The 27,142-nt window shown below is 45.6% G+C and overlaps 1 protein-coding gene across 1 annotated transcript; it reads left to right on the top strand.

Annotated features, from left to right (window-relative positions):
• On the top strand, positions 1-27,142 carry LOC146200644 (uncharacterized). Its single transcript, XM_084592415.1, has 7 exons — positions 1-414; positions 1,459-1,567; positions 3,443-3,570; positions 20,492-20,651; positions 20,790-20,908; positions 21,834-22,130; positions 26,945-27,142. The coding sequence occupies exons 2-7, from the start codon at positions 1,468-1,470 to the stop codon at positions 27,140-27,142; spliced, it is 1,002 nt and encodes a 333-aa protein (XP_084448541.1). The 5' UTR covers positions 1-414; positions 1,459-1,467.

The raw sequence follows: 27,142 nt of genomic DNA, 5'->3' as shown, positions 1-27,142 counted from the left end.
AAGGAAACGGGTTTTGCCCGCGTGGGTTCGTATCCCATCCTTGTGGCCAGGAAGATGCTGTGTCTTGGAAGAAGCACGCCACGGCAGCCAAGCAGTAACCGAAAGAGGGGTTTGTAGTGATCCGGCCGACTGTCCCGCTGGCCATTAACTGCTCGCGGCATACACTGTGCTGTGCGCTTTTATCGAAATACAAAGCGGTGACAAGAGGGCGGATATAAGGGAGTGGCACGCCAAGGCCAACACGTGTCCATGAGCTGGCTGTTTTCTTATCAGCCAAACATTACATTTGGCTCAGCTGGAATCCGGTTGGCTTCCCGGGTACAAATACGGTGTGGCCGGCTGCGGAATTATCACTTGATTTGACCTGCCTGTTGAGGCTCTGTATTTTGGACATTAGTTTAGTCTGACTGACCGGTAGGTGTTTTTAATTCAGCACGCACTGTTCAGAAGTGTTAGGTATAGGGTTAGAGTCGGCTACGTGTGTTGAAGATTGCAAGGCGTGCATATCATTATTGCACCCACCGGCAAAAGAAATGCAAGCTGCTGTCTCAGCGGCTGCATGGTCAGGAGTTTTGTTGTTGAAAATAGCTAATTTTGAGCATTAAACTGCGTGACGAATGCGAATGGCTTAGTGATTTATGAGGGAGCGCAGCCACTGAGCCCACGGGGTAACGGAAGGATGTTGCTCTTATATATCGACTGATGTCGGTGGTGGTGACAGTTACAATTCGTTTTTACTCGGAAACAGGTATTTCGGCAGATGTGCTGCCGAACACGAGGTTTCGTTTATGGACATCAGCAATGTTTTGTCTTAATAAGGGGTTGGGGGACGTTTCTCATTGCGGTGGTGGGGGAAAGGTTGGTTGAAGTAATCACAATGAGACTTCACATAGCCCAAGGAACGTCATAATGAAAAAAAAATCGAGAAATGTCCTTTCTGTTCTTAAGGATTGGAGGTTTAACCTTGTTTATTAACGCTCCTATATCACAGCAATTCCGTTGTATGGCATTGATAGCGAAGGAGCGGGAAGGGGAAAGTGCCTCTTTGCCCCTTTTGCATTTCCCTTACGACGCCCATGGTTGCGATGGTTCCGGGTGAATGCCAGGACAGGACTCTGCAGTCCCCGTAGCATAAGTCTTCAAGCGTTTCGGTGGCTGCCGGAAGGGCCAGCAGAACAGCGAAGAGCACGTTGGAGGTTGTGGTGAACGCCTGCGTGATTTATACGAACGTAGCAGTGGCACCGAGCACAACTGAACAAGTGCATCGTGTGTTCTTGAAATTTGCATTTGAAGCATGCAGTATTGCCGTGACTGAGGTGGCATGTTCTAACGTTTTGCCAGATGCGTTGTATGCTGTGAAGAATCTTATTTAGAAGGTCAAATATGGTTGTAGCGACTTCTTGTTGCCGGCTGTAGATCCAGAGTATACCAACACCTCTCGCGCCTCTCTTTCGGCAGCAAGAAGACATGCAGGATCAGAGCACGTTCAACGCACGACCACGCGGACGCGGGCGCGCTACTCCCAGGAGGTCTGCCAGGCCACTCATGGATGTCTACAGACCACCTGGTGTGTACGGGAACGTTTTCGCTTTTTCTATGGACAGACGTCTAATCGTAGCTGAATGCGTATATCTGGCTTTGAGTGATGATATTTTGCTACAAAGTGATTACAGAGCCAGTAAATGTATGCTCGCCTGCGAGTTTTCCTTTGTTTTCAAGCGCTCAAAGAAATTAGAGACGGGGTGCGCGTGAATAAAGCAGCTCTTGCTTCGTGTAGAATTGTGTGCATGAAAGAACATTTTCTCTTGTCTTAATGTTTCGAGGCCGCAGTGTCGGTAACCTTCGTCTGCGCATCTAGTTAGGGCACCTTTTTGAGGCTTCTCTACTTGGAGGTGTTTGTTTTTAATTGGAATGGGCATTCATCACAAATGTTTCTGCGTACAGGCAGCTAGGATGGCGGGAGCCTGCGAACTTCGCTCGCTGTTATTTCTTACTACTTGAAACGGTGTAATTTTGCTCATGGCACTTCTCGGCTCTTATATCATACGACCCGCGCCTGAACTGATATTGGGCGGTGAGAACTTGTGCAGTGCTTATTTCGCAGAAAGCAGATCCCTTTCGCATTGTATGGCTGCCTCGAAGCTGACAGCTGGCTCCTGAATGACATCCTTTTTTTTTCCTTGTTCGTCTATGAACTTGTCTGCCCCTCTCCCGGGCGACACCAGGTGCCAGGATGTTTTGTGAGTAGTGCGGTGTTTTTGTCTCACGCTTTTCGCAAGCTTTGAACCATGCTGTCGTTCTTGCGTGCTTAGTCGTGCGTGTGTTGAAACTGGATTTCAAGGGAGGGTAAGCATAGCAGGGGGCGGCTGAAAATTACGGGGTTGGATGAGGTTAAGAGATTCGTGGGGTCAAGTGGATGAGACAGCATAGGACTGGGTTAATTGGAAGAAAAGAGAGAGGCTTTTGCCCTGCAGTGGGCATAGTCAGACTGATGATGATGATGTGTTTAAACCAACTGTACGCAATCTCCCCACGGAACTTAGAGCGTTCTCTCGTGCGTGTTTTTGTGCTCACATTGGTCGCCATTATGCAGTACCACCTAAGCGCAACGGCTTCGTGCCTTACAGCGAAGATAATGGCTGTGCTGGGAACCGATATCTCTTTTTTTAATAAGGACGTTCTATATAGGCGACCCCACATTCGTTGTTGGAATTTCGTGTGCTGCGATAAAAGCGGAATGGGAACTGTTTTTCAGTGGTCGAGTGAGGAGGCATTTAGTTAATAATGGTGTGGTATTTAGGACGGCTTCTCACAAGGTGCTGATAAAAGGAGCGTAAAAATGATTTAATCGATTTGCTGAGGTAGGCGTAGTGGAGAAAGGGCTGGGCCATGATATCAGCCAGTTCGGTAGCCGACGTTTCTGGAAGTGGACTCATCTTTTTGCTCATTTTGTCTTGTGTCACATGTTACACCGCTGTATGAGGTGGCGTATACTGAAGTATTTGCAAGCTAAGTGGTGAATCACTTCGTGAAGAACAGTGCAGGCAGCGACAAATGCACTAGAAAAGTGCGACAGGCACAGTGCTGACTAGCAACTGTCTATTTCTTTGTTATTGAAAAAAAATAATAAACACTCGCATAGTTATAAAAATGAGAAAAAAATCTAGAAGAGAAGGAAAAAGGAAGAAAAAGAAGGAAAAACCTGACAACTAGCAAACTCGGTAAGATCAGGAGTGATCAACAGTCCCCCAGAAGTCACAACTCCTTTTGTAGTATAGTGCTAAAGAAGGAATGCTCGCACAAGTATTCCGATGCTTCAATATATTGGAAGCCTCATTTATTTCCCTCTCGGTTTTGTCCCGTTTTGTTTTTCGGCGCTTTAATGTTGGTTTTGCGTCTCTGTCAGAGTGACACGATGTTGTTTTCGCTTCGTGCATGCCAGTGGACACGTCGGCTGGCGACGTCTTGACGTTCGCCGGAGGTCAAGGTGATTCGCGGCCTCTGTCCGCAGCAATGGGCCGCGGTGACGGGCAGCTGCCGCCGCAGTTTTCACGCGTCTCCTTCTATCAGGTAAGCAGCGAAGCAAAGACTGCTCTGCGGCGGCGCGCAGCTTCTCCCCATCCCGGTGTTCCGCAGTGTCAGAGAGATGACTGCGAAAGGAGCGCATTGTTAACAGCGATTGCTCTACTGATAAATGTAGAGTATAAACCGAGGAACCGAGTTAGGTTTGGAGGCTTCTAGGGGAAGAAATAGCCGGGGAAAAGAGAAGAAAGAGAGGGACGTCAGGGGAAGATATTGATTAGGGAAGAGATTGAATGAATTCCTGGAAAGCACGAAGTAAAACTCGTGAGCACCAGCTTGCCATTAGCTACTTTCAAATTGGAATAAAGCTCGCCAATTGGCTCCAATAAACGGCGGCCCGTTTGATCACTTGGATGGTCCCCAGAATGTTGGGAAAAGTAATTTATTGACGTGTTTGGTGCCAAAAAGGGAGGTTTAAACAAGGACTTTCGGTGAAGAGTCGGAGGAGTGAGTGTTCGAACCGGGTCAAGCTTTGCGCTGACCGCGCTCCGAAGAACGGGGAATTGCTACGAGTAACGTGACGCGAGTTCAGTCGTCGGCAGGACAGGATGGAGTCTCGTTGAGGGCGAATCTTGGCCTGACGTTAACCGATCGTTCCGTATGGTAGCAACTGTCCTGGTCGCAATGTAAAAAGTGTATATAGTTGTGAAAATAAATTAATTTGTGCTGATAACTACGTCCATCCGCCTTTTGCTTCTGCAACCTGTCTCACTCCAACGAACATCTCCACCGATGACCCTGACGTTTCGAAACATCAGTCACTCAAATCTGACTGCAGAATGACCTTGAAGCTCGGCCAAGGTCAAAGTGGGATCTCGCCTGCCCAGAGACAAGTTTCGCTTAGTATCACCTGCTGTGGGAACTGGCGCAGTGACCACATTACTCACCGCTTTACTAACTGCGCATGTAATTAAATTGAATAAAGCCTTTATGTCACCGAAAGGGATGATTCTCGGCCCCTATTTAGAAATTAGGAAGGATGAGCAGGTAACTGCTCACTTCGTATCGGCTCTTCTAGCTTCTTCCTATTCTCAGAGTTTTGCGCAGTCAGTCGACCTCTCGTACTCTACTCGAAGCAGGCCGTATGTCGCAGCGACATGTTGTATTGCGGTGCTTGATCGTATCTGGTGAGTAATGGTGGGCATGTAATAGGTAAAATACAGGTATGTCGAATTTCGTGTCTTCTTCCTCAAGAAAAAGATGTGCATAAGATGCTGCACTTTGGCCATACACTGTACTGACAGTGGGTGCATCTGTTCTATTTTAGCGTTTCGTGTCTGCCGAGAAACCACTTGTGTAGAGTGATTTGATTGTAGAATAAAAAAGTATGAGCGCTGTGTTGAATATGTCTGTTAATACTTTGTTCAGAAATATTTCTCGTGGTAGGGATAACCATTTGTATCATCAAACGCCGTTGTTGGTGTCGCTTCAGATAAACTAAGCCTGCTGTCATGTTTTTATTTTGGTGCGAACGTAGTGAACCAATACTGTCTCAGGGAATCCTTCGATGGGAATTTTTCGTAGGGATTTGAGTCTTTCGGGTTAGGCGAAGAGTAGGTGTCTGGGAATTCAAAATAACGGCTTGAGAGGCTAGTTGGTGCATCATCGTATTCAGATATGTGGCGCAAACAAAGACAAACACAGGAGAAGATCCACAACACACGCGCACACTACCAACTGTAAGAAGAACCGGAAAACACTTCCTCTTCTACACTCAGGCACGTCTCAACTTCTTCTTCTTCTCATCTCCCTCTTCTTTGCCAAGGGGAAAATGTCACACTCTTCCTCGCACACCATAACCTTGTCCAAACATGGCGGTGACCAATCTCTTCTTTCTTTTCTTCTATTCTTTCTCTTCTTTACCAAGGGGAAAGTGACACTTTCTTCCTCTCAGCCCAAAAAACATCGACCAAACATGACAGTCACAAATTCTATACTGTCTTGTAAATCCACACCACTGCATTGCCCAGTAACTCCTACCACACTGGACAGGTAAATATCACCACATAGTCACAAATCATACACTAAAAACACCACCACACAAATACAGCAAATACAGTAGGACATGTCCATCTACACACCATAACTTAAGTAGTCCCTATCTATTGAGAAACTATATCTTGCCAACATCTAAGAAGCCACGAGGCCCATGTACTTAAGGGGGAAAAAATTCTGCAAACTCCCATGGCCCCAAAAACGTAAGATGAGTCCAAGAATAACAACTTTAGGCCAAGAATAACAGCTTGAGGCCCGATAATAATCTCATTCTTTGCATAACTCAAGAGAATTGCTCAATAAAATTAAATTCTTTTCTACGTAAACTCAACGAAGCTTCACTAATGCATCTTTCATTCTTCTTCTGTATCCAATACGCCTCTAAAATTTCGCGTGCCATCTTATCCCGACTCTTGCCTAATATGTTTAACCTACTAAACAACGGCTCACACTTGCACTTTTGGCAGTGCAAGGCTAAATTTGACCCTTTGCCATTTTCTATGGACTTCTCATGTTCCCTCATTCTATCATTAATACATCTTCCTGTTTGCCCAATATATAGATTACCGCACGTCAGAGGAACCTCATAAATCACCCCCACCCGACATCCAATAAAACTCTTAACATGCTTCTTATCGCACTGCCCTTTGTTTTTTCTCCCTATTATTGCACATAACCCACCCAGTTTATTGGGGGCAGAAAACACAACTGGCACCTCAAACCTACTAGCCACCTTTTTCAGGCCGTGTGCAACTCTATGTATATAAGGGATCACTTGTGGTCGTTTATTCCTTAACATATCTGGCGATCTTTTTTTCCCTTTCATTTTTTGAAGCAAAGACTCTGCCACCCCACATATAATCATACCCGGGAAACCAGCCGCATCAAGTCTTTGTAATTGATTATTAAAGCTTTCCTCTGCCATATGTACACATGATTTTAACAAGGCCGACTCCAAACAAAGGGAAGCTATCCCTCTTTTTATAGTCTTTGAATGGGCTGATCCATATGGAAGTAGCTCTTTTTTAGCCCTGGGAAAATATTTCCAACACACTTCGCCATTACAAATTTTTATATTTAAATCAAGAAACTGCAATTTGTTGTCCACCGGTAGCTCATGAGTAAACGTAAGCCCTTTTCCTTGTATCTTAAAAATAGAAAGCACACTTTCCACACTTTGACTCACTGCAGCGCCCTTATCCACAATGACTAAGAAATCGTCAACATATCTAAATATTTTAAAACCTGATCCATTAAGGGCTGTATAAATTGCTCTGTCAACACAGGATAAAACGATGTTACATAGAACTGGGGCAACACATGACCCTATACAAATGCCCCTTCTCTGCACATACAAATCAGACCCAAACGATACAACAGTGGACTTAAGGTAAAACTCAAGTAGGGCTAGAAAATTGTCCACATTGACACCAGCAGAGTTCTGAAAGTCTATAGTCCCATTACTTTCAATGCATTCCCGCACCGATTCAAATAATTCTAAATGCGGCACCGAATAAAACAAATCCTCTACATCAATAGAAAAAAAGTACCCAAGATTGGTTTGATCTTTTAAAAAATTGATCACTTCAAAAGAATTCTTAGTAGCAAAGGGATCATGAACCTCCAAACCTTTTAAATGTTTAAGAAGATACCGGCTGATCTGATGCTGCCACGCATCACGTTCAGACACAATACATCTGAAAGGCGAGTCCGGTTTATGAGTCTTAACAGTGAAGAACACATCCAAACAGGCCTTCTTGCATTCACTGATCCCTTTTGCCAACCTGGTTAGCTTCATATCATTACATAACGCAATAGCTCTTGTTCTACAAACTTTCTTCTTCACTTTAACAAAATTTTTCTCAATTGCAATTGTCGCCTTCTCTTCAAAGAGTCCCGCCGGTATCACAGCAAAACCCCCTTCTTTGTCCGTTTGAAGTAATCGAAGGTTATTCTTTTCAAAAAACTTCACCACTTCTGCAGTACATTCCTTTGGTACCTTGTCCCTTTTCCAAGACGTCCTCATAATACTATCAAGCCCATCCAGTAAGCATCGGTCCCGATCTTCACCAGCTTTATCCGCTATCTTTCTGTTCAAGGACAGAAGCTCAAAAGCTGGAATCTTGGGCGCCACACTATATTTCGGGCCCTTCTTTAGGGTATCAGCGACTTTTTCTGGAATAGCGATATCCCCCAAAACAACCAACTGCCTAGGCTTTCCAGTATGCTTTTCCGTTTTTCTTGGCAGCAAGGCCACATATCGTAGCCACAAAAACTCTGTTGTCTGGGTCACTAGACGCCATGTTTCTTTCAATTTTCTTTCCGCAACCCACACAGGGTGTATTGTGTAGCATATAATACGAATCCAGTCTTTGAACATCCGAATTTGCCTCCATAACTCTGATTTCAAAATTCGGCAAATCCTCTTAACATGACCAACAGACGGCTGAATCACACCGAAAAAAACACTCACTTCTGCTGGAACCAAACCCTTTCGCAAACAGAAGGTGATGCATGTTACGACCATGCATCCGCATTTGCGCGCTCTATTGTTCGCCTGTGGGCATGGATAAGTGCTGTGGATATGTGGTGATGGTCCAATGGCTCTAAGTGAGCCTGTTTCCATAAATCCTTTTTGTAAGCCTGTTTTGCTTTGTGGACACCCTGCAAATGCCAAATTGACCCTGTCAAGAGAACGTCTGGAAAAACACAAAGAAACGTCCCCCTGCGGGAAATAGCAGGAAGTGCTTTCTTTCTTTTGTTCACCCTTCCAGTCGAGAAGTGCTATCCTCCAGTGATGAATGCCTCCTATCCAAAGGAGACGACAGAGTGACATGTCCGCTGACGTGCAGGACAAGAAAGGAGCATGACGCATACGGCCATTAAATGATTTCCCGGGAATGCAGGAAAGATTTGCAATTGTCGAAAACGGACAATGCTGGGAGCGTATGCGGCGCCCACGTGCTCTTGGGTTTCTGAGAAGTAAATCCACTTGCCGGAACCAGCTGCCTATCGATTCTTGGCTGAAGAATAGAAATGTACCTCCTCGCCGTTCCCAAGCTTTTCCCGCCAACAAGTGACCAGGCTCAACGAAACAATGCCGGGCCAGTCAGTGCTTCAGACCATCAGTGCAGTGATGTGTTCGATTGGATGCCGGTATCTGAGGGGCGTGCCCTGGATTTGGTTGGTCAGCATCTTCAGAGAGGGGCTGGACATAGGGGGTTTTAAGGACGCTGCAGAGCACGAAATGTCGCTCTGAGCCCTGGGTAAACGGCTCATCCAGTCGCTTCTCGCTATGAACTCTTAACGCTTGCCATTTTGCTGATGTACCCTTCTTTTTCGTGTAAATATTGTAAATAAGTTTTCTCAAAGTGCCATTAAACCTGCTTGTACATATTTCACCAACTTCGAAGATTCAATCCTACTTCAACCCCGAGTCTCTGCACGCTACCAAGTGAAGGCCGGGTCGACATAGCCCCAGCGTCACGACAACTGGTGTCCAGCGTTGGGATCTGAATCTACAAGCCACAACATCTGATGACTGGAGGTGGGATCTGGATCTACAAGCTACAACATCTGGTGATTCGAGGTGGATCAGAATCTACAAGCCACAACATCTGGTGATCGGAGGTGGCATCTCAAGTAACAAGCAGGCGCAACAATCGGCCAACAAGAGAGCAGCTCGGAACATCGATCGCATGTGTGGGTGAGTGCTTGGCTTTTCTTCTGATGTGGACCAGGTTCTAGAACAGGGTTAGATTTTAGAACTGGTAAAAAGAGTGTGGAAACGCCTTTAGGTTTGGTAGTTTGCACAGTTGTTTTGGAAGTAGCCGACACTCGGAGCGATCATGGACCTACAAAAGCTGCAGAAACCGGAACTGTTGCAATTGTGTGAGGAATTGGGAATTGATACAAGTGGTTTGGCACGAAAACCTTTGATTATAAAGGCAATCACAGATTTGGGAGCCGATGATGAGGAGCTCAGTGAAGCATGGAACCTCATCGGTCAAAAAAAGGAACAGCTCAGACAGCAGAAAGAGCGGGAAAAAGAGGAAAAGGAGCGGGAAAAAGAGGAAAAGGAGCGTGAAATTGAAAGAGAAGCAAAAAAGCTGGACCAAGAAATTGAGCTCCGGAAATTAGACTTAGAGTTGAGCAAGAGGTCGGGCAATTGTCCCCAGCTAGCGGTATCTCTTCTCAACAAGGAGGCAGATTTCAAGATGTCAAAGTACATGCAGCCATATGTGATATCAGGGGATATCGGTCTGTATCTGGCTAACTTTGAGCGAACCTGCGAAAAACTGTCCTTCCAGCGAGACACTTGGTCTCAGAGATTATTGACGGTTCTGCCCTGCGAGGCAGCGGAGGTTGTCGCGCGGCTAAGCAAGGAGGACGCGGACAACTACGAGAAGGTCAAAGCTTGCCTTCTGAGAAAGTATAGGCTTAGCGCCGAGGCGTTCAGACAACGTTTTCGGAACGCTACTAAGTCCAGGGACGAGAGTTACCCTGAATTCCTGTACAATTTAAGAGTTAATTTGGGCGAGTGGCTAAAGAGCACTGATTCCTACAGTGATAGGGACGCTGTAGTCGAGCGAATTCTTTTGGAGCAGTTTTATAACTGCCTCCCAGAAAAAGAAAGAAATTGGTTACAGGACCGAGGCGAAATTAAGTCGGCAACTGAAGCTGCCGAACTTATTGAGGAGTATGCTTCGCGCCGACAATTCAGCAACCCAGCAGTGGATAGGCCCCGCAATCCCAAGTTCAGTGTGAAAAACCGTCAGGAAAGGCACTTTGCTAGAGTTGGAAACGAAGAAATGAAGGTTTCTTCAGGCAAATTCCCTAGAAAGGACGGCAGTGAGAAAAGTGGGGAAGTGACCAACGTGCAGAACACAAAGAATAAGCTTGAGGCTAGGAAGCCGCTCACATGCTTTAGGTGTAATGAGCAGGGTCACATTGCCGTCAACTGCCGGAAAGAAAAGATTGCTTTCTCGTATGTCAGGGACTGCGATGAAAATATGCAGCTTTTAGAACCCTACCTGCATGACCTAGTAGTCAACGGGAAGCCTTGCAAGGTACTGCGCGATTCGGCCGCAACGATGGATGTTGTCCATCCGGCGTATGTATCGCCTTCCGACTATACAGGACAGTGTGCATGGATCCGACAGGTAGTTGAGGAACAGAGTGTGTGCTTGCCGATCGCGAACGTGGTCATCGAGGGCCCTTTCGGCGAATTAACAACCGAGGCTGCCGTTTCAGGAAAGCTTCCTAAGTGCTATCCGTATTTGTTCTCCAACAAATCGGACATGCTGCTGCGAAAGAGGGGCATCCTTTTCGGAGACAGAGTTGTGCAAGCCTTAACACGTTCAAAGGCGCGAGAACTAGCTACACTGCTCATTCCAGAAAAATCCACAGCGGAGGAAACGGCAGTTAAAACAGTGGTAAATGCGGAAGATAGCAGGTCAGAAAACTTTGAGAGCGAGGCATCTCAGATATGTCAACTTGAAAGTGAGCTTGATGAGACGCGGAATGAGGACGTTCTTGAGAGTAACCTCTTGCCGCCAGTGTCTAGTAATCTCACGAGACTTTTAAGTGGAACCCGAGAGGACTTAGCTATAGAGCAAGCCAATGATCCCAAGATACAGGAGATAAGGGAGCGCCACCGCGCCACTAAGACAGCAAACAATATTTCTTTCGAGATGAGAAAGGGAGTGCTGTATCGCTTATTCAAGGATAAGCGCGGAGTAGAGCGGGACCAATTAGTCGTTCCCCATAAGTACCGCGGAGACTTACTGCGACTTTCCCATGGCAGCTCGTGGTCATGTCACCTTGGAATAAAGAAAACAAAGCAGAGGCTGTTGCAAGAATACTATTGGCCTGGATGTTTTAAGGACACGGAAAATTTTGTACGGTCATGCGACACGTGCCAGCGGGTTGGAAAGGCGCAAGATAAGTGGAAAGCTCCGATGGTGTTAGTACCAATCATTACCGAGCCGTTTCACCGGTTAGTAATAGATGTAGTTTGGCCACTTCCTGTGACAGAGTCAGGGTACCGTTATATCCTCACTATGTTATGCCCAGCCACAAAGTTTCCAGAGGCTGTTCCGCTGCGCGAGGTGACGTCCGAGAGTGTAGTGGATTCGCTGCTGTCAGTGTTTGCACGAGTTGGATTCCCTTCCGAGGTCCAAAGTGATCAGGGTAGCGTTTTCACGAGTGTCCTCACCACCTCATTTCTCGAGCGATGCGGCATTAAGGTAGTGCATAGCTCGATCCATCATCCGCAGAGCAACAGCGTAGAAAGATGGCACTCTGTTCTCAAACGAGTCCTGAGGGGACTGTGCTATGAAAACAAGCGCGAATGGGATACCTGCCTGCCTGCAGCGCTTTTCGCTTTGCGGTCAGTGCCGCACGAATCCACTGGATTTAGCCCAGCCGAGTTGGTGTACGGAAGGTCACTGCGCTCACCTTTGCGAATGGTGCGCGAAGCCTGGGAGGGGCGCGGAGAAGACCCAACAGTAGTAGAATTCATTCTGAACCTCTTGAATCGCTTACATAACACTAAGGAACTCGTTGAGGCCAGCATGAAGTCAGCCCAGGCTCGTTCCAAGGTGTACTATGATAAGACAGCCCGTCAAAGGACGTTTTGTATCGGGGACCAGGTGATGTTGCTGAGAAGTTCAAGGCAGAATAAGCTCGAAGTACAGTGGGAAGGACCTGCTGAAGTCGTTGCAAAGCTTTCTAACACTAACTATGCAGTGAAAATTCCCGGTAGGCGTAAAGAAGTGCGCATTTATCATTGCAATCTTATGAAGCCTTATGTGCAGAGGGAAGCCGTGGTAAATCTAACGTTAAACCTTCCCGAGGAGATGGGGGACAACTTGATTTGCCTCAGCGGAAAAGGAAGCAACGCTCAGGAGCTTCTCAAAAAGACGGAGCAGAGAGGAGAACTAAAGAAATCCCAGCTGTCCGATCTGGGCGAGATAATAACAGAGTTTGAGGCCTGCTTCGTGGACAGGCCAGGCAGAACTGATTTGACTGAGCACGATATTGAGCTGACTTCAGACGTGCCAGTGCGATCAAGGTGCTACCGATTTTCTCCAAGGCAAAGAGAAATTCTGGATAAGGAAGTAACTCGCATGCTGGAATTAGGAGTAATAAAACCCTCGGAAAGCGATTATGCTTCGCCTATGATCTTAGTAGAAGCTCCAGGTAAAGACCCTAGGCCTGTGGTAGACTACCGAAAGCTAAATTCTCTCACCAGGGATCAAGTGTATCCTATTCCGAATATTGAGGAGAGAGTAGAACAGGTCAGTAGAGCGGCATATGTGACTACGCTGGACCTTACTCGAGGATACTGGCAAGTACCGCTCACTGAACGCGCCAGCAGATACGCGGCTTTCGTCACTCCGACGGGCAGCTACCAGCCAACAATGATGAGTTTCGGGCTCAAAAATGCTCCATTTTGTTTTTCCCGACTCATGGATAGGGTTTTAAAGGGGTGTGAAACATTCGCAGTGCCTTATTTAGATGACATTGCGGTTTTTTCCGACTCATGGGCGGACCATATGGTACATCTAAAAGCTGTACTGAGCCTTTTGCGTCAAGCTGGACTAACCGTAAAGGCCGAGAAATGTTGCCTGGCAAGGGCGACCGTGGACTACTTGGGTCACAATGTAGGTCACGGTTTCAGGAAACCCAGCGAGATTAAGATTTCTGCGGTAGCAGACTACCCGCGGCCGAGCACGAAGACGGAAATTCGGGCATTCTTGGGTCTGACGGGATACTACAATCACTACATCCCTAACTATTCAGCTTTGGCTAGCCCTCTGACCGACGCTCTCCGCAAGACAGAACCGACAAATGTAGTCTGGGACGAACAAAAGGAAGCCTCCTTCGTAAACCTGAAGGCTGTGCTGATTAGTCGTCCGGTATTGCGAGCTCCAGACTATGCCCGAGAATTCACGGTCCAGTGTGATGCCAGTGATCGAGGGTTAGGTGCTGTTCTCTGCCAGAGAGATGACGACGGTAATGAGCACCCCGTGCTCTACCTGAGCAGAAAACTGAGTTCTAGAGAGAGGGCTTATTGCGCGTCAGAGAAAGAGTGCGCTTGCATTGTATGGGCCATTCAAAAATTGCAGTGCTATCTTGGAGGGGCCAAATTCACCGTAGAGACGGACCATTGTCCCCTGGCTTGGCTGCAAACTGCGACATCGAAGAACAGTCGCCTTAGGTGGAGCTTGATTTTACAGCAGTACAATTTTGAAATAAGATACAAAAAGGGGAAGTTAAATGGGAATGCGGACGCGCTTAGCCGCTGTTTCTAAGCAGTCCGAGGTGTTCCTCACCATGTATCCAAATTGATAATCAAGTTTTTATTTTTTTTTCTCGTGCGCTTGTATATGTGCGACTATGTAAAGCAGCACGTTTGGTTTTCGAGGCATACGTGGGTCCTGAACGTCTTGAGAGTGGGCTTTTCTCGAACAACAATGGCAGTTTTCTTTTGACCTGGTCTCTTCAGACGGGAGCCGAGTGCTTGCTTCGACATGTGGTTGAGTTTCAGACAGCTCGAGCAATTTGGCCTACAACAATCAAGACAACGCGACAAGCAACAGCGAGCTTCAAGCGTTCACGTGCAGGCCATTAAGTCGTCTCTTCATGCAGCAGCTGCGACTGCTGCCCTCCGAGACTCTTCTGGCGGGGGAGGAGGCTGTTACGACCATGCATCCGCATTTGCGCGCTCTATTGTTCGCCTGTGGGCATGGATAAGTGCTGTGGATATGTGGTGATGGTCCAATGGCTCTAAGTGAGCCTGTTTCCATAAATCCTTTTTGTAAACCTGTTTTGCTTTGTGGACACCCTGCAAATGCCAAATTGACCCTGTCAAGAGAACGTCTGGAAAAACACAAAGAAACGTCCCCCTGCGGGAAATAGAAGGAAGTGCTTTCTTTCTTTTGTTCACCCTTCCAGTCGAGAAGTGCTATCCTCCAGTGATGAATGCCTCCTATCCAAAGGAGACGACAGAGTGACATGTCCGCTGACGTGCAGGACAAGAAAGGAGCATGACGCATACGGCCATTAAATGATTTCCCGGGAATGCAGGAAAGATTTGCAATTGTCGAAAACGGACAATGCTGGGAGCGTATGCGGCGCCCACGTGCACTTGGGTTTCTGAGAAGTAAATCCACTTGCCGGAACCAGCTGCCTATCGATTCTTGGCTGAAGAATAGAAATGTACCTTCTCGCCGTTCCCAAGCTTTTCCCGCCAACAAGTGACCAGGCTCAACGAAACAATGCCGGGCCAGTCAGTGCTTCAGACCATCAGTGCAGTGATGTGTTCGATTGGATGCCGGTATCTGAGGGGCGTGCCCTGGATTTGGTTGGTCAGCATCTTCAGAGAGGGGCTGGACCTAGGGGGTTTTAAGGACGCTGCAGAGCACGAAATGTCGCTCTGAGCCCTGGGTAAACGGCTCATCCAGTCGCTTCTCGCTATGAACTCTTAACGCTTGCCATTTTGCTGATGTACCCTTCTTTTTCGTGTAAATATTGTAAATAAGTTTTCTCAAAGTGCCATTAAACCTGCTTGTACATATTTCACCAACTTCGAAGATTCAATCCTACTTCAACCCCGAGTCTCTGCACGCTACCAAGTGAAGGCCGGGTCGACATAGCCCCAGCGTCACGACAATGCATCTTGCCCGGCATGTCGAAGAAGCAATCCGAGCGATGAGCACATGTACCTGAGCGTAGTTAGGATGAGAACACATAAAAGGGCCCACAGTACAAGAAAGGTATCTCAAAATAACGGCTTGAGAGGCTAGTTGGTGCATCATCGTATTCAGATATGTGGCGCAAACAAAGACAAACACAGGAGAAGATCCACAACACACGCGCACACTACCAACTGTAAGAAGAACCGGAAAACACTTCCTCTTCTACACTCAGGCACGTCTCAACTTCTTCTTCTTCTCATCTCCCTCTTCTTTGCCAAGGGGAAAATGTCACACTCTTCCTCGCACACCATAACCTTGTCCAAACATGGCGGTGACCAATCTCTTCTTTCTTTTCTTCTATTCTTTCTCTTCTTTACCAAGGGGAAAGTGACACTTTCTTCCTCTCAGCCCAAAAAACATCGACCAAACATGACAGTCACAAATTCTATACTGTCTTGTAAATCCACACCACTGCATTGCCCAGGAACTCCTTTCACACTGGACAGGTAAATATCACACATAGTCACAAATCATACACTAAAAACACCACCACACAAATACAGCAAATACAGTAGGACATGTCCATCTACACACCATAACTTAAGTAGTCCCTATCTATTGAGAAACTATATCTTGCCAACATCTAAGAAGCCACGAGGCCCATGTACTTAAGGGGGAAAAAATTCTGCAAACTCCCATGGCCCCAAAAACGTAAGATGAGTCCAAGAATAACAACTTTAGGCCAAGAATAACAGCTTGAATTTAAAGAATTTAATTTTATTGAGCAATTCTCTTGAGTTATGCAAAGAATGAGATTATTATCGGGCCTCAAGCTGTTATTCTTGGCCTAAAGTTGTTATTCTTGGACTCATCTTACGTTTTTGGGGCCATGGGAGTTTGCAGAATTTTTTCCCCCTTAAGTACATGGGCCTCGTGGCTTCTTAGATGTTGGCAAGATATAGTTTCTCAATAGATAGGGACTACTTAAGTTATGGTGTGTAGATGGACATGTCCTACTGTATTTGCTGTATTTGTGTGGTGGTGTTTTTAGTGTATGATTTGTGACTATGTGGTGATATTTACCTGTCCAGTGTGGTAGGAGTTACTGGGCAATGCAGTGGTGTGGATTTACAAGACAGTATAGAATTTGTGACTGTCATGTTTGGTCGATGTTTTTTGGGCTGAGAGGAAGAAAGTGTCACTTTCCCCTTGGTAAAGAAGAGAAAGAATAGAAGAAAAGAAAGAAGAGATTGGTCACCGCCATGTTTGGACAAGGTTATGGTGTGCGAGGAAGAGTGTGACATTTTCCCCTTGGCAAAGAAGAGGGAGATGAGAAGAAGAAGAAGTTGAGACGTGCCTGAGTGTAGAAGAGGAAGTGTTTTCCGGTTCTTCTTACAGTTGGTAGTGTGCGCGTGTGTTGTGGATCTTCTCCTGTGTTTGTCTTTGTTTGCGCCACATATCTGAATACGATGATGCACCAACTAGCCTCTCAAGCCGTTATTTTGAGATACCTTTCTTGTACTGTGGGCCCTTTTATGTGTTCTCATCCTAACTACGCTCAGGTACATGTGCTCATCGCTCGGATTGCTTCTTCGACATGCCGGGCAAGATGCATCACCTTCTGTTTGCGAAAGGGTTTGGTTCCACAGAAGTGAGTGTTTTTTTCGGTGTGATTCAGCCGTCTGTTGGTCATGTTAAGAGGATTTGCCGAATTTTGAAATCAGAGTTATGGAGGCAAATTCGGATGTTCAAAGACTGGATTCGTATTATATGCTACACAATACACCCTGTGTGGGTTGCGGAAAGAAAATTGAAAGAAACATGGCGTCTAGTGACCCAGACAACAGAGTTTTTGTGGCTACGATATGTGGCCTTGCTGCCAAGAAAAACGGAAAAGCATACTGGAAAGCCTAGGCAGTTGGTTGTTTTGGGGGATATCGCTATTCCAGAAAAAGTCGCTGATACCCTAAAGAAGGGCCCGAAATATAGTGTGGCGCCCAAGATTCCAGCTTTTGAGCTTCTGTCCTTGAACAGAAAGATAGCGGATAAAGCTGGTGAAGATCGGGACCGATGCTTACTGGATGGGCTTGATAGTATTATGAGGACGTCTTGGAAAAGGGACAAGGTACCAAAGGAATGTACTGCAGAAGCGGTGAAGTTTTTTGAAAAGAATAACCTTCGATTACTTCAAACGGACAAAGAAGGGGGTTTTGCTGTGATACCGGCGGGACTCTTTGAAGAGAAGGCGACAATTGCAATTGAGAAAAATTTTGTTAAAGTGAAGAAGAAAGTTTGTAGAACAAGAGCTATTGCGTTATGTAATGATATGAAGCTAACCAGGTTGGCAAAAGGGATCAGTGAATGCAAGAAGGCCTGTTTGGATGTGTTCTTCACTGTTAAGACTCATAAACCGGACTCGCCTTTCAGATGTATTGTGTCTGAACGTGATGCGTGGCAGCATCAGATCAGCCGGTATCTTCTTAAACATTTAAAAGGTTTGGAGGTTCATGATCCCTTTGCTACTAAGAATTCTTTTGAAGTGATCAATTTTTTAAAAGATCAAACCAATCTTGGGTACTTTTTTTCTATTGATGTAGAGGATTTGTTTTATTCGGTGCCGCATTTAGAATTGTTTGAATCGGTGCGGGAATGCATTGAAAGTAATGGGACTATAGACTTTCAGAACTCTGCTGGTGTCAATGTGGACAATTTTCTAGCCCTACTTGAGTTTTACCTTAAGTCCACTGTTGTATCGTTTGGGTCTGATTTGTATGTGCAGAGAAGGGGCATTTGTATAGGGTCATGTGTTGCCCCAGTTCTATGTAACATCGTTTTATCCTGTGTTGACAGAGCAATTTATACAGCCCTTAATGGATCAGGTTTTAAAATATTTAGATATGTTGACGATTTCTTAGTCATTGTGGATAAGGGCGCTGCAGTGAGTCAAAGTGTGGAAAGTGTGCTTTCTATTTTTAAGATACAAGGAAAAGGGCTTACGTTTACTCATGAGCTACCGGTGGACAACAAATTGCAGTTTCTTGATTTAAATATAAAAATTTGTAATGGCGAAGTGTGTTGGAAATATTTTCCCAGGGCTAAAAAAGAGCTACTTTCATATGGATCAGCCCATTCAAAGACTATAAAAAGAGGGATAGCTTCCCTTTGTTTGGAGTCGGCCTTGTTAAAATCATGTGTACATATGGCAGAGGAAAGCTTTAATAATCAATTACAAAGACTTGATGCGGCTGGTTTCCCGGGTATGATTATATGTGGGGTGGCAGAGTCTTTGCTTCAAAAAATGAAAGGGAAAAAAAGATCGCCAGATATGTTGAGGAATAAACGACCACAAGTGATCCCTTATATACATAGAGTTGCACACGGCCTGAAAAAGGTGGCTAGTAGGTTTGAGGTGCCAGTTGTGTTTTCTGCCCCCAATAAACTGGGTGGGTTATGTGCAATAATAGGGAGAAAAAACAAAGGGCAGTGCGATAAGAAGCATGTTAAGAGTTTTATTGGATGTCGGGTGGGGGTGATTTATGAGGTTCCTCTGACGTGCGGTAATCTATATATTGGGCAAACAGGAAGATGTATTAATGATAGAATGAGGGAACATGAGAAGTCCATAGAAAATGGCAAAGGGTCAAATTTAGCCTTGCACTGCCAAAAGTGCAAGTGTGAGCCGTTGTTTAGTAGGTTAAACATATTAGGCAAGAGTCGGGATAAGATGGCACGCGAAATTTTAGAGGCGTATTGGATACAGAAGAAGAATGAAAGATGCATTAGTGAAGCTTCGTTGAGTTTACGTAGAAAAGAATTTAATTTTATTGAGCAATTCTCTTGAGTTATGCAAAGAATGAGATTATTATCGGGCCTCAAGCTGTTATTCTTGGCCTAAAGTTGTTATTCTTGGACTCATCTTACGTTTTTGGGGCCATGGGAGTTTGCAGAATTTTTTCCCCCTTAAGTACATGGGCCTCGTGGCTTCTTAGATGTTGGCAAGATATAGTTTCTCAATAGATAGGGACTACTTAAGTTATGGTGTGTAGATGGACATGTCCTACTGTATTTGCTGTATTTGTGTGGTGGTGTTTTTAGTGTATGATTTGTGACTATGTGGTGATATTTACCTGTCCAGTGTGGTAGGAGTTACTGGGCAATGCAGTGGTGTGGATTTACAAGACAGTATAGAATTTGTGACTGTCATGTTTGGTCGATGTTTTTTGGGCTGAGAGGAAGAAAGTGTCACTTTCCCCTTGGTAAAGAAGAGAAAGAATAGAAGAAAAGAAAGAAGAGATTGGTCACCGCCATGTTTGGACAAGGTTATGGTGTGCGAGGAAGAGTGTGACATTTTCCCCTTGGCAAAGAAGAGGGAGATGAGAAGAAGAAGAAGTTGAGACGTGCCTGAGTGTAGAAGAGGAAGTGTTTTCCGGTTCTTCTTACAGTTGGTAGTGTGCGCGTGTGTTGTGGATCTTCTCCTGTGTTTGTCTTTGTTTGCGCCACATATCTGAATACGAAGGTGTCTGGGACTTTGTACCGGCGAGAAAGCACATCTGCTTAGGCGGTGAACGCGCGCGCGGCAGTTTCCCTCGTCTATGCCAGTATGTCCCAATGCCTGTATAATATAATTTGAGTAATTTTTTAAACTTACCGCATTCGCCTCGATCTCTTTCTCATGTCATTGGACACCGCGTCTTTTGTCATTAGTGCCGTAAGCTCTGCAGTCACTTCGTATGAGCCGGTAAAATTCGATTATCATTTCCATTATCTCCTGTGGCTGTAGGTGTTGTAACGGTGTTTATGGCTTGCCATATGGCAAGCAACTTGGCGTGTAAATTTACTCTCCAGGTAGGTGGCATGCGTACTGTTCATTGTGTTGGGGCTCTGGTGCACAGATCCGCGTTGCATTGACAGCGTCAATGCACATTTCTATTGTGTTCAGCAGTCTTGTGAATATCGCTTTGTGCTCTAACGCTTGCCTAGTCACTGAGTTTCGCCTACCAGTGGGTTGCTGTGGTCTTATGAGTAGTGCAGTTACCGGACACGAGGGTGATGTGAGTTTGTCTCTAAGGATCTCGGTGCAGTGAGTCACCTCTTTAACTGGGACTAGTAACGGGCGCCCGAGGTGCACTTTTTGTTTCGTATTGAACGCTTATCCTGGCACGTGACAAAGGCGATGATCGTGTTCATGGTGCTGCATTCCTTACTCGCAGGACTATCCGTTTACCGCAGCCATTCCACCGGTGCAGGATGCAGTGGTGCCAATCCGTAGTCTTCCGGCCAGCGCCTCTGAAAGCGCCTGTGAAGAAGCGTCGGCCCAGGACGAGTTAGCATCGATTGGATTCACCAGTCTGTTCGCGGGGATGTTGACCGGTGAGTGACTCCCACGCCAGTCCCGCACAGGTTCTTTCTGTGGCTTCCTTCAGGCGGGCACTTGGAGTAGCGGAGCTGGTACGAATGGGCGCCATAAACCCGAGCGGTTGTCGCCCTTGCGCTCTCTTGTTTTCTCAGCCCCGCACACTCTCCGTCCCGAGGAGCTGGAGACGATTGCGCAAGCAACCTTCGCCACGGCAAGCACAAAGGTTCACTACGCCGGGGATGCCGCTCAGTTCTGCGTCAACCTCCTCGCGGTAAGAGAAAGCGAGAAACTTTTCCTAAATTCTATAATTAGCAGAATTTAGGTGGTCGGTGCCCCTCTGGGCGGCAGCTGAATTGCTATCTAGCTGAGGGATGAAGGCTTGCTGGTCCAGGTTGTCGCTGTTCAGGGCCGCCTCCCGCTGCTCATGTGTAAGCGTGCTCCGTGTTATGCGAAGTCTAGCGAAACTTACGGGTTAATTGCTGTGAAATACAACGCGGCACCATTCATGAGCATTCCTTGGCACAGGTTTCTGTGGCCGGAAGAACAGGTTACGTCAACCAAACAATATCTTACAAGCGTTCAACTCCAGATGCATATAAGTTCAGATGACAGGGAAAATTAACGATCTGTCCGAGCCTTCGTTGTCTAATACCTCAGTCGTGAAATGTTTCAAACCTTTAGTTGTGCTGTTGGCTTTGCGCCGTATACGGTGTCGCGATGCCATACAAGAGTGGAACTGACGCGAAAAGTTTTGCCGCAGTAAATGCGTGTTGTTCTACACCTTGTCATTTGACCGATGTGAGAATGTTTGCTGCCAACAGATTGTGCACGCCTGACTCCACGGGGACGTGTGTCACAATAGACATGCAAATGTAGGATGGGCAGCCTTAAAGCGCGCAGCCCGAATTAACAAAACGAAGCACAGAGGTCGAACTTTATATTGGGGCCAGAACGAAAGAAAGTGGCAGAGCGATGTGAATATTTAGGAAAACAGCCCGAGCAGGCGGGCAACAGGATCTGATAAACAAAATGGCGATCCTTATTTTTTGTGTCACCTCCTATGGGCGGGTGATTAGTTCACGCCGTTTCTCTCACCGTAGACTTCTGTCAACTAGGAGAAGCAGCTGTTCTACTTCATTCGTCCGATCTTGGTGTCCCTACTGACACTGGTGTCCTCTTTCTTTCGCCGCCACCAGAAAATAGCGGACGACGAAGCCTTCCTGAAGAAACTGCTGGAACTCGGCTACGGTGGTCTTTCCGAGCGAATTGAGGGATCTCTATCAACGAGCGCGGAGAGGAAGCCACTGAGATGGTTGCCATTCGGGGCATTCCTGGCAGAGCTCCTGGTGCGGCTGAGGTTGCAGGGCGGTGGTGACGCTGCGAGGTTTGACGCCGGGGAGCCCCTGGCGAGGGCCAAGCAGCAGCTTGCCGTTCTGCTGTGCTACTGCTGCGGAGCCCTGCTGCGCACTCCCTTGCTGGACAACGGAGAAGAGGCAAGCGGCTTCTTTTTGTAGGACGTGCCCGTGGAGCAACAAATGCGTTGATGTTCCAAGCAGGAGCGCTAAATCTGCGTTTTCGGGAGTTGCGCCAGTTGCGCTTACAGAAAAAAGGACGTTGCGCGTTTTATGGCTCTTCCAGGTGGTCGTCTGAGCACTCACAGGAAGAGTGGTAGAGAGGGTTCATTGGTTGCTCGGAATCGGCAAACTCCTCCCACCGATAGCGACCGTCATTTTGAAATGCTTGTGAGCCATAAGAGAATAGGCGGCGGAGCGTTGTCTGTCACGCAGGCAGCAATATCAAAGGACACGTCTCTTTTTGTTTTGTGGACGATTGACACAGTGGTCATCCCTCATGCAGAAGTGCTTGATGATGTTACTGCACAAAAGCGATACAGGGTAAGGTAGGTTTTCCTTCAGCATCATACACGGGCACGGTCACAGTCATTGGGCTGTTCCGTTAGGTTCTTTAGTTCAGGGCCGGCCTCTGCCAAGGCGCCCCTCCTCTCTGCCCCCCTTGCCCTCCTCGTCCGTCAAGCTCTCGTTTCTTTATGTTTATATCTTTCCTCGTTTATCTTTTTTCTGGGCGACACCTTATATTAAAACAAAAGTTTCACAGTTAATTAACTTGACCTGTGTATTTCGACGGGTAAAGCCTGAAGGGAACCCGCGAATCATTAGTGCCAGCCAGAAGTCGTCACCATGACTCCGCCCTAGGTTATACCTAGGTCATAGACCACTAATATTACAAGCAGACGGTACAGTCTGAAACACGTACGTAAAGAGTCTTATGAGTGAAAAATAAATTTAGTTGCATTTTAAGACAACTTCAGTTATTAAAGAAGGTTGCTTGCACGAACAAAGCGCAAATATTGGCTGCTTGTTTGATTTACACCTATATAAGAAACTAGCCAATGCTAGAGGCATGAATAGAGCGGACACCAAATTGACAAGTACTATAGCTATTCTTAGATAAATTCTTAGAAATGCTTAGATAAATAGATAAATAGCAGTAATGAAGGGACCAATAAGGTATCAATTTAGTAACGAACACCGTATACAGCTAGATCTCTACTTATTGAGCGTAGTCAGTTGACACCATTGCTTTGCTCCCTTGAATTAGCGCACCGGCAAAGCACACTCACTCGTACATACGCATTATTAGACGGCGCAGGCAATTTGTGGCTGAGCATTTTTCCGGTGTACAGTGCATTTGCCTTCTAGCACTTGTGACATTGGGAGCCGAGAATGCAGGCATTAGAGGCAAACAAGAATCCACTTCGGTCATTTGATGACCTTATCAGTTTGTGCGTATTTATTTTATAATGCGCGAGGTACCATAAACACAAGAAATATGAGCTGCTCTTCTATGAAGAATTGTGAAGACTATTTTTACAGGAAGCGCAAGATAGTGATTTCGCGCTAAACAATGAATAAACAAATCTGTTGCAAAGGGAAATTACCGTAAGCAATAAACATTAACCACGAGCATAAATGTTACATATAAGTACAACTCAAAAAGCATACCAAGACACAATCTTGCGACACATAAATTTAGTCTTAAACAACAGCGTAAATTTTGCGCTGCTCTCATCATTATGTATTTTTTCGCTGCTGAATAACAGTGTCTCGGCTACGGACTCTTGTGAATAAAGTTTGGCGCACCACATTCCTTCACAAACATGGGCAAAAGTTCAGCGGAGAAAAATCATTGTTGCCAATATGAGCTAAACCTGCCCAAGTCATGTTACACTGTAGGCCGTGCGATGCTAGCGATGCTAGCCATTGATAGAAGCATTAATAGAGCGGACACCAAAGCGACAAGTACTATCGCTATTCTTAGATACATAGCAGCAACCAGCTCCTCGCATATCAGGTTAGTTTAGCCCTACTACGAAGAGTAGTATTTTTCTTGTACTTTAAAGAGGCATTTTTCGTTATTCTTTTTGTTTCGCCTTGAAAACGTTCACTGCAGATCTGTAAATTTAGCACTTCTGCCTTCCTTGTCTTTGACAAAATGCCTTGCTTGGAATGGTGCTTAAGAGAAGACATAAGCAACAATAGGTTTATATATTACGCAGAAATACTGCTAATACCTTTTCAAGGATTTTGACAGGAGTTTGTTTATATGCCACGAATGCAGTCAACAAGGCACGACACTGTTGCAAGGACATTGGAAGATAATGGGCAACAGCAACACAGCATTAGTAGGCAAATATAAACATATTTCGTCATTTTTTCGCATTTTACGCGTCAACTGAAATACAAAATACATAAAAAACCCCAAGAATGGGGAAGGCAAATGAAAAACATCTCGCTTTATTTCCCGATAGTACACGTTTTCCGGCTATTTCTAAGAATTTCTCAATGCCTGATTGGGAAATCTTCATATCATCTAAAGTTCCGATCCCGCACATGCCGCGGAAGAAAAGAAAAACATAAATGTGTTATTTGCGGAGAAAGATTCTACGAGTGTGAGTTTGTTCTTATGACTTGTTTTTCTGGATGTGTCGAAGGGAATATATACGGAACAATCTGCTTTTAGCTTGTTATGCAAGAGCATATAGAGAAATTTCAGCTGATGAAGACAGCAGTCAGTGCGTCTATATCTGATTAAACGCACACCTTTTCGCTGAACAGCCTCAAGTGTGGTCATGTGTTCTTACGTATAAGGGAGCCAGACGTTTGCGTATTCTAAGATCGGACGTATGATTGTTGTATACGCAAGAAGCTTCGCTTCTCTCGTGGAGTACCGCAGGGCTTCTTTCAAAAGCATCAGCTTTTGCATTGCTTTATTTGCTACATGCTCTACATGAGCAGTCCACTCCAAGTTGGATGATATAACGATGCCAAGGTATTTATGTTCGTTGACAGTCTTGAGTGTAAAGCTGTCATAGCCGTAAGGAAAACTAAATACAGATTTCTTTTTTGTTACAGTCATGAAGACTGTTTTGTCGAAGTTTCGCGATATCTGCCACTTCTCACACCTGTCAGCTGTATTTGCTAAATCGTTGTTTAGGCTGAATTGATCTTCTTGGTTTTTTATATCTTTCTACAGATCACAATCATCTGCGAAAAACCTCAGATTTGCTTCTGTCTGATATCCAATGTAATTTATAAATAGGAACAGAACTGGGGCTAATGCAGAGCCCTGCAATGCACCGGAAAGGACTGGGACAATGTCTGAAGTGTGGTCGTCGAGTTGCACGAACTGTCAACAGTTAAATAGTTGGCATCCATTGGACTATTGGCCCATCTCCTAATATGTGAGTTAATTTCTGTAGCAACTTAGAATGGCACATTCGGTCAAAGGCCTTTGAAAAGTCTGCAGAGATTCCATTTGTTTGTGATCTGTTGTCTATTTCTTCTGCGAAGTCATATATAATCTCGACAAGCTGCGTTAGAGTAGATAAGCCAGGCATGAAGTCATGTTCATAGGGATAGAGAATATTATTTGACTCCACGAATTCTATGATAGATATTAGGATAATATGTTCTAATGGTGTACAATAGGTACATGTAAGAGAAATATGCCTGTAATTTGATAAGACTTATCACCTTTTTATGAACTGGTATTACTTTTGCAACTTTCCAATCCATTGGGAGGCAGAATTCATGAATAGACATTGAGTAGCAGTCATAGATACTTGCTCATAGGTTCAGCTTAACGTTTCAAGAAAACATTGCGAATTCCGTCAGGACCGCTGCACTTTTTGTCATCAAGGTTTAACAACAGTGCTAGTACTCCTTTTTTGGTCGCAACTGGTGCAACCAGCACATCGTAATATTTTCCTTTTTCTTGCGGAAAAAGATCGGTTGATGGGTTGTACCATTGTAAGGTGTAAATGTGGACTGGAAAAATGCAATGAACGCTTCTGCCGGATTTTTTTCTTCAGAAGGCAGCAAATGTTTGCACGGTTTTATAGTACCAGAATTTGTGGGGCGATTCTTTGATAAAGTTGCTAAGAGTTGTTTTGCAGAAAGCTGCTTTGCTTCTCTTGTTATTTCTGTTATGTCTTTGAATAGGGCATTAATCTTCTGGCAGAATCCAAGACCGGGCTTGATTTTTTAGATTTTCGCAGCTTTTTCATTCTGCGTTTTAAATGGATTACTTCAAGTGTTATCCATGAATTATTCTTTCTTGCAGTCTTTCTTGTTTGAGGGGCAAACTGCCTTACGCAGTGCATAATATGCGCCTTCAGTTGTAGCCATATTTTGTTTGTGTCTGCAGAACTTTCAGTAGATACGTTGAGCAAGTCAACAACTTATGCGGAAGGTAGGTCATGATAGTGGCATCATCTGCTTTTATTAAAGTCATAAATACGCTTACTAGAACCACGTTGGAATAGCCGTCCTGGGAACGATATTGTGCACAAAACCATATTATGGTCAGATAAGCCATCAAGAATATTCGCGATAGCTTTTTCTTACAGAAAACGGTCACCTAAAAAATGAGATCTAAAATAGAGCTTGAAAACTCTGCAAGCAATTTGTGTTAGGTTTAAAGTGAACATAATGTTTACCACAATGTTGTTTGTTTGTGTGGATGGACTTAATGAGTCCCAGTTTACTTGCGGAAGGTTGAAATCGCCTGCCATTATTATGGCGCTTCCTATCACGTGTTACTGCTGGTACTTATAAGAGTTCTGACATAGCCGAATTTTACAGCAGACTGCTTCTACATATGGAACGTCTGGCATTAGGGGATAGTGTAAGCCTTGCATTAGAAGCACAGCCACGCGCCTCATCTAGTTATTCTTTCCGTACCATGGTGTAGCCAGGTGGAACGATTTCGTCATTCTTGGTGTCAGTCCAACTCACCCCACGCAGAGGCAGCGAAGGCTGCCCTGCCACCTCCAAATGAGGGACTGCTGGCCGTCGAGCTGGTAGCCCGCAAGGTTTCCCCCAGCAGGGGGAAGCCAAAGGATTGTCCATCCGTGGCCTCCCCACAGACATCCAGCCCCTCCAACGAGGCGATGGACTTCACCCTCACCGCAATTGTGGCGTAG

The sequence above is a fragment of the Amblyomma maculatum genome, chromosome 2 (assembly GCF_055883805.1).
Source record: "Amblyomma maculatum isolate TAMU_Amacu chromosome 2, ASM5588380v1, whole genome shotgun sequence".
In the NCBI taxonomy this organism is placed as follows: domain Eukaryota; kingdom Metazoa; phylum Arthropoda; class Arachnida; order Ixodida; family Ixodidae; genus Amblyomma; species Amblyomma maculatum.
This window is presented reverse-complemented; position numbering and strand designations above follow the sequence as displayed.

Coding starts and splice junctions, on each gene's coding strand:
- LOC146200644 (XM_084592415.1), top strand. CDS start 1,468: ATGCAGGATCAGAGCACGTTCAACGCACGACCACGCGGACGCGGGCGC. Junction 1,568..3,442: donor GGATGTCTACAGACCACCTG/GTGTGTACGGGA, acceptor CGTGCATGCCAG/TGGACACGTCGGCTGGCGAC. Junction 20,909..21,833: donor TCTGCGTCAACCTCCTCGCG/GTAAGAGAAAGC, acceptor CGCCGCCACCAG/AAAATAGCGGACGACGAAGC.